Source organism: Fulmarus glacialis, unplaced genomic scaffold, assembly GCF_000690835.1.
Source record: "Fulmarus glacialis isolate BGI_N327 unplaced genomic scaffold, ASM69083v1 scaffold26943, whole genome shotgun sequence".
Lineage (NCBI taxonomy): Eukaryota > Metazoa > Chordata > Aves > Procellariiformes > Procellariidae > Fulmarus > Fulmarus glacialis.
Genome location: NW_009203992.1, coordinates 1,977 through 8,822, shown reverse-complemented (window position 1 = coordinate 8,822; position 6,846 = coordinate 1,977). Strand labels below are relative to the sequence as shown.

The window sequence follows — 6,846 nt, the reverse complement described above, 5'->3', positions numbered from 1 at the left end:
CCTGCGTTACCAGCCCGCGCCAGGAGCAAGACCAGAAGCAGAGAGGGAAGAGGGGCGGCCACCACCCCCACCACGCTGCTTCTGGTTCCTGAACTCGGCCTGGGTGAAGAACACATCACGCTGGTCAGGCCAAGTCATGCTGCAGACAGACCTCCTACCAGGAAGCGCTCCTCTACCCGTGGCCTCCAGCCTCCTTACAGTGCAATGCTCATCTGCTTCATGCACTGCACCCGAGTGCTTTCATCACAACGTGACCATCGAGATGTCTGGGCAGGATATGCGGCTGTTTGTGCTTTGGCCACAGACATACCTGATCCACGCATGGCAGCCGGTAGAGCTGGGCTGGTGTGCACGCCTCAAGAGTGCCAGCTGGCAGTACCGCTTCAGCAGCCAGGGAGGCAGCCCCTCTACCCTTCTCCTTCCCAGCAGTGAGCACCAAGACATGCCACCTCCTGCTGTCTACCCAACAGCTGAGTTGCAACAGACCTGTGCCACCTACTACAGCTACCGCTTGACTGTGCGCTACAGGCACCACGGGCTCCACATTGCTTCAGTCAGCATTGAGCAGATGCCTCAAATGAGCCTCAGCCTCTCTCTCAAGGTAGAGCCTGACTTGCTGCATGTTCTCAGTGTCAGCTCCAAGCTCCTTAGTGTTCCTCAACAGCCCCTCAGCCTCTCCTGGAGGCTTCAGCCCCTTACGCCGCGGACACTGGCCTACAGACTGGTGGACACGCAGGCTATAGGAGGTTGGCTCTGTTCCTACAGTTCCTTTACTCTGCAGAGCAACTTCTGTGCTGTTCCCACACCTCAGAGCCTGGGTGAGGTGGTGGTGGCCAGCATTTATTTTCATGTTGATGGAAAGAGGTTTGAGGAATTGATGGGAGAACTACATCTACTCAATGGTACCCTGAGCCTAACTGCAGGCAGAGAAACTCCCACCCATGTCAACCTTCACCCGGGAAAGGCCAACAGGAGCACTTACATTTTCAGGTACAACAACAGAACATTTTACACAACCAAGGACAACAACAGCCCTATTTCCACAGATGGCCCTAACACACGCACTGTGTTCTACCAACACAAGGAGCTCTCCTACTTACTCTCCATAGAGTTCGTGGCCTTCCAGTGGTACAAGTTCAATATGTACCTTTATATGAATCAGAAGAGGGCTTTGTTTAGGTCTCTGGCAGAAAGAGACCTTGAAGTCCACGTTTTCAGCAGCGTCCGTCCTTCTTTCCTGCAGAGCTTTACTTATTTAGTGTGGTTTATCCCTGCACAACATCCGATGCTACAGTGCGAGTGGACCTTCCACCTGCAGCTTTTTGGAACACAAAAAGACCACCTTCTCCAGAATAGCACGTACACATACAACGATCATGTGAGAAACGCCACACGTTTTGTCCGTCGCTCTGCTTTACCCTTTGATCCAGAGAAATACACAGGGTTTGTGGCAAAAGTAAACTGTACCAGAAGTGCACTTACACCGGCTCTTTTAGGAGTCAGAGTCAACAACTATGCTGCAAAAACCATAGAAGCACCAGTGTCTTGCCAGAAAGAAGCCTGTTACATAGATACCGTGCAGATTCAGAAACCTGCTCTTCACACCTCTGTCCTGCGCCAGAAAAGGGGGACATCTTTTTACCTCTTTGTCAGATTGCTAGTAGACTGCAACGTCGGTATATCTATCAAGCCCTTGTGGCGAGTCTATCCCGTTCGGGACACAACAACTACTCCGGACTGGACAAAACCAATAAACTCTTCTCTGATGTATGGCGTAGAAATGATACACTTAACTGTTCCCAGTTTTACTTTAGACTACGGGTTGTATTTGTTTTATTTCACTGTTGAGATAACCCCAATTAGGACCACAACAGTCCTCAGGGGCTCAGATAAAATTTATGTTCAGATTGAGAGCACTGATCTAGTGGCAAATATTGCAGGAGGCACGTTCCGCACAGTGGGTTTTTCTGATAATTGGACTCTTGATGGCTCTGCATCCTACGATCCTGATTCACAGGAAGGACTAAAGGGAATCACATTTACTTGGTACTGCACTAAAGAGGTGTCAGACTATAAAAAAATGATAGTCAGCCCGGGAAAGAGATGCCATCCGGCCCAGAGGGATTTGAAATGGTTAACATCTTCAGGTCCAGTTCAAACAATCCCACCAGAATCACTCCCAGGAAACACCGTATACTACTTCCGTCTAGTGATTCAAAAGGATAGAAGGAGGAGTTATGCTGACCAAACCATAGATGTGCAGCCCGGCTCCCCACTCTTTCTGGACGTGGCATGCCTTGAAAATTGTGGTAGCACTCTAATTCCAACAGAGAGATTTACCTTGTCTGGAAAATGCCTGAACTGTAGAACAAACAGCCAGCCAGTCTACTACTGGTCCCTTTTTTCAGAAAACTCTACAGAAATTAGCTTTGACTGGTCTTCCAGAACCTCAACAGGGAGGTCTGGGGCTTACCTGTCTGTACGTGCTCTGACTTTTACAAAGCCTGCACATCAATCCTACATACTTCTGTTAAAAGTAACTACCTGGGATGGTAGGTCCTCAATCTACAGACATGCATTTAAGGTAAATTCTCCTCCTAGGGCTGGCAAGTGTACCATCAACCCACATTGGGGTACAGCCTTTCTGACAAAATTTGTTGTTCAATGCAGTGGATTTTCTGACAGCAATTTACCTCTGACATATAAAGTGATAGTAGCTTCCAATGTACCCAAAACTACCAAAATAACTTCTGTGGAGGAAAATACATTTGGTACAATTCTGTACTTTGGTTATCGGCCTAAAACTCCTCCATCTTTTCTCCCAGTTGGAGTGCCCTCTCAGAAGTACACCTTGACACTTTACGTTCAAGTCCACGATTCCCTTGGGGCATTTACCCAAGTGAATTTATATGTCCACGTACGGAACCCAGTTAACAGTCGACCACCAGCTGTTGTGTTTCATGAACTGCTGGCCTCACTGAACGGTTTAAGCGCACCAATGACATCTTATCTCCAGACTGGAGATTATTTTAGCGCGTGTTATTTGATTTATCTGGCAACCTCAGTCTTAAACTATATTAAAGCCTCACCAGCTCTCCAGCTCCCTAAGGCTCAATTGAGGGAAAGCCTGATTAAAACAGCCCTGAATATTTCAGTTGAGAGCACCATGGAAATCAACCAAGTAGTGGCTTCTCTTTCTCAAGTCACAGAGGAAGCTGATGAAGTGAACATTAGATCACAAGACCTTGCCATTAAGAAACTGACAGAAGTAACAAGAGTGCTGAAGATACAGAGGAATGAGAGCCATTGGTCTGAGGAAGCAGAAATTCAGACCAGTGGAATACTAAGATGCTTGTCCAACATCCTGAGAGCTGCTCTTCTGCATCGCAGGAATGTCAATGTAAGTGGAGTTAAACAAGTCTTCTCCATCATGGAAAATTTAACGGAAATAGTTTTCCAGGGCAAAGTCCCTGGAGAAACAGAAACTCTAGTGGAAACAAAACACTGGAATATCACTCTGAAGAAAGATGAAACCTGGAACATTGCAAATGCTTTCTCTACCAGAAACACCTGCAGGAATTGCTTTTATCCATCACTGTCAAAGGGAAACTATTCAGGATTGCCCCATGATGCTGTGATTTCCACTGCCCTTTTTGAGTTTGACGAGAACCCCTTCCCTTGGCTCGGTTACACATCAGAAATTGCAACAATGGTCTTGGGGTTCAAAATGGCAGAGACCAAGGCTAATGGGGATCTACTAGGGATCGTGCCTGAAGGAGCAGAAATTACTATTGCTAGGAAACATAAGGAATCTTCAACTTTTCAATTAGCAATGGGACCTGATAAAACACAAGCTTACACAACTGGAGGATTTAGTTTTGAAGTCAACAGAAATACCAAGAGCATATACATCCAGATCCTGACAAAATTAAAAGTTACTTTCAAGGTGCTAGTATTTACAGGCGCCAACGTCACTCATGCTCATCCCATAGCCTCATTTGCTGCTTTTCACAACATGCCAACAGTTGCAAGCAAAAATGAGACAGCTAGCGCTGACTGTAACATTAAGGCACCCTATATTATCTGTCTCCCAGACTCATTGCTGACAGCCACAGCTCAAGGAAGCGGTACAGACACTCATAACATCTCCATTGTCTTGCTGACATCCTATGTCGTAAGGTATCAAACCCAGAGACTGGTGAGCATACACGTTTTTAGCGATCGGTGCTTATTTCTGGAGGGGGTTCGAAGTCTGTGGAAAGAAGACACATGCAGGCTTGGCTCCTTGACTGACTGGCAGAGGGTACACTGTGTCTGCAATATGAAGCGGAGTCACAGAAGTCTGTCAGTCCACAGTGCGTCAAATGCATCCACGTTCGACATCAGGTTCCTGGCAGCCAAAGTAATAGTTACCCCCAACACAGTAGATCTGGGAAAAACCCTGATAGCAGACATACCTAAAAACCCAGTGACCCTCTTAACAGTGCTCTTTCTTTTTGCTGTCTACTTTCCTTTGTCCCTGTGGGCCATGAGAAAAGACAGGGCTGACAGGGACAGCAAAGACAAGATTATAGTTCTGCCAGACAATGACCCCTTTGATAAAGTGAGCTTTTTGGTCACTTTATACACAGGCAGTCGCTGGGGAGCTGGAACCACAGCAGATGTCTTTCTTCAGCTCATCGGCCAGAATGGCACGAGTGACGTCCATTGTTTACGGCACCCACATTTTCCATCTTTCCAACAAGGAAGCACTGACTGCTTTCTGTTAACTACTAAGAAAGACTTGGGAGACATTTGTTCCTTCAGGGTCTGGCACAATAACAAGGGCCCTTCTCCAAGCTGGTTCTTAAGCCGAGCCAAAGTTGAGAATACGTCCACCAGGAAGACCTGGTTCTTTATGTGCAGGAAATGGCTTTCTCTTGACAAGGGCGATCACTTACTAGAAAGGACATTTTCCGTCACAAACCCCAAGACACCTCTGTCCAGAATCGACTATTTTTTGATTAATCTTGCCAACAGCCTGACAGAGGGCCATCTGTGGCTCTCGATTTTTGCTCATGTTCTCACTGGCACTTTCAGCAGGCTCCAAAGGTTATCTTCGTGTTTAGCAATATTATTATTAAACTTGCTTGTAAACATCATGTTCTTCAATGCTGACAAGAATGAAGAATCTCCAATACACTTGAGGTATTTGAGATCAGTAACAGTAGGAATTGAATGTGCTTTGCTTACCGTACCTGTGGAAATGATTATAATTGCGTTATTTAAGTATTCCCAGAAGGAACCTTCTCCTCGTGGTATGGCTCAGGTGGACCCAAAGGTAAGTTCACCCCTCCTGTCTGGAAATCTTAAGAACTGGAAGGAACGTTTGCAAAAATTGTACCTTTCAGAAACTTCAGCACAATCGAGGAATATTGGTCCCTTGGAGAACCTTCGTGGTCCCAGCAACTCACAGAGCCCGCCATGTTCTGGAAAGACAAGAAGCAAGGGAGCTCCCCGGAACAGGAGTAATTGCACAGTTTCTGAAAGAGATGCAAATGTCATTGGAACAGAGGAGCAGCCGATAACTGCGAATTCCCCTCCAATGGCTAAGGCCTGCCAGAGAAGGCCACCATCAAATTCCAATTTTAGTAATAATTATACAGAAGAAGAGGGCAACTTTCAGAAAGAAAGGAAACCACTAAGCATTACCTCCATGCCCTTTCGCAAGGGACCGCACATAGTTTTTTGTTGGTGGTGCATCTATCTCTCATGGGCACTAGTTATAGCTGTCACTGGGCTATCATCATTTTTCATTGTGTTATATGGTTTGTCTTATGGCTATCAGACTTCACTAGAGTGGCTTTTAGCATCTGCAATCTCCTTTATTGAGAATGTGTTTTTCCTTTCAATTCTAAAAATAATTTTTTTCTCAGCTATGAGTACAATTCGTCCAAAATACTGTGAAAACATCACATGGTTAACTCGGGAAAAGTATTCTGAGATTAAGTTAGCTAAAGAAACAATGAGTGCTGATGAGATGAGAGAGGTGCATTTGAAACTTGCTAAAGTCAGAGCCACCAAGCAGTATAAGCCTTTAGAAGCTGATGAAATTGCAAACATGCTGAAAAGGGCAAAAATTAAAGTCAAGGCATTTATTTTCACAACAGGTTTCATCAGTCACCTTGTCTTTTTAACACTGCTATTAAATTTTGCCTATTCCACTGAGAACGCCAACAGTTTCCACTACAACCGATTCATCCATAACCAATTCTCTCCACGACTCTCCAGTGTAGATAAGCTAGAACATATCTATGTGTGGGTGAAAGACTTGTTCTTGCCCTTGATCCACAATGACATTCAGCCAACCTTTCTTCCCGAGAGTTGGTCCAAAATCATTGGTTTGCCTAGGATGAGGCAAGTGCGGGCTAAAGGTACTGAGAAAAAATGCTTCCATCCTGACAGCTTTGTAAATAACTTTGTGATCAGTAAAAGCCACTGTCTTCACAAATATGGCAGTGACATCCCAGAGAAAGGTGACTACGCTGGCACTTGGACAAAGGTTACCAACCAGTCTGTTTCCAAGGATGCCAGCAGTTACGGTGGGTTCACTTATGAGCGAAACAGGACTCCGTGGATGTATTATTCATATGGAGATTTGCACACATATGGACCAGCAGGATACACGTTTTACTTTTTCCCTGAAGAAGGAAGACCTAATTCGACGACAAGGCTGGATGCTCTACAACAGAGCAACTGGCTTGATGAAAAGACATGGGCTGTGATCATTGAACTAACTACATTTAACTCAGATGCAGATCTCTTTTGCACCATCTCAGTCATATTTGAAATGTCTCATTTTGGGAT

The 6,846-nt window shown here is 45.5% G+C and overlaps 1 protein-coding gene across 1 annotated transcript in view; it reads left to right on the top strand.

The window, feature by feature from the left end:
- Nucleotides 1-4: 4 nt before the first annotated feature.
- The window catches only part of PKDREJ (polycystin (PKD) family receptor for egg jelly), a gene marked incomplete at its 5' end in the record, with an annotated part of 7,762 nt that continues 920 nt past the window's right edge, over nucleotides 5-6,846 (top strand). The window contains 3 exon segments of the mRNA XM_009574829.1: nucleotides 5-5,337; nucleotides 5,506-6,843; nucleotides 6,845-6,846. The exon segment at nucleotides 6,845-6,846 is cut by the window's right edge and continues 920 nt beyond it. Of these exon segments, the coding sequence (XP_009573124.1) occupies nucleotides 5-5,337; nucleotides 5,506-6,843; nucleotides 6,845-6,846 (6,673 nt within the window).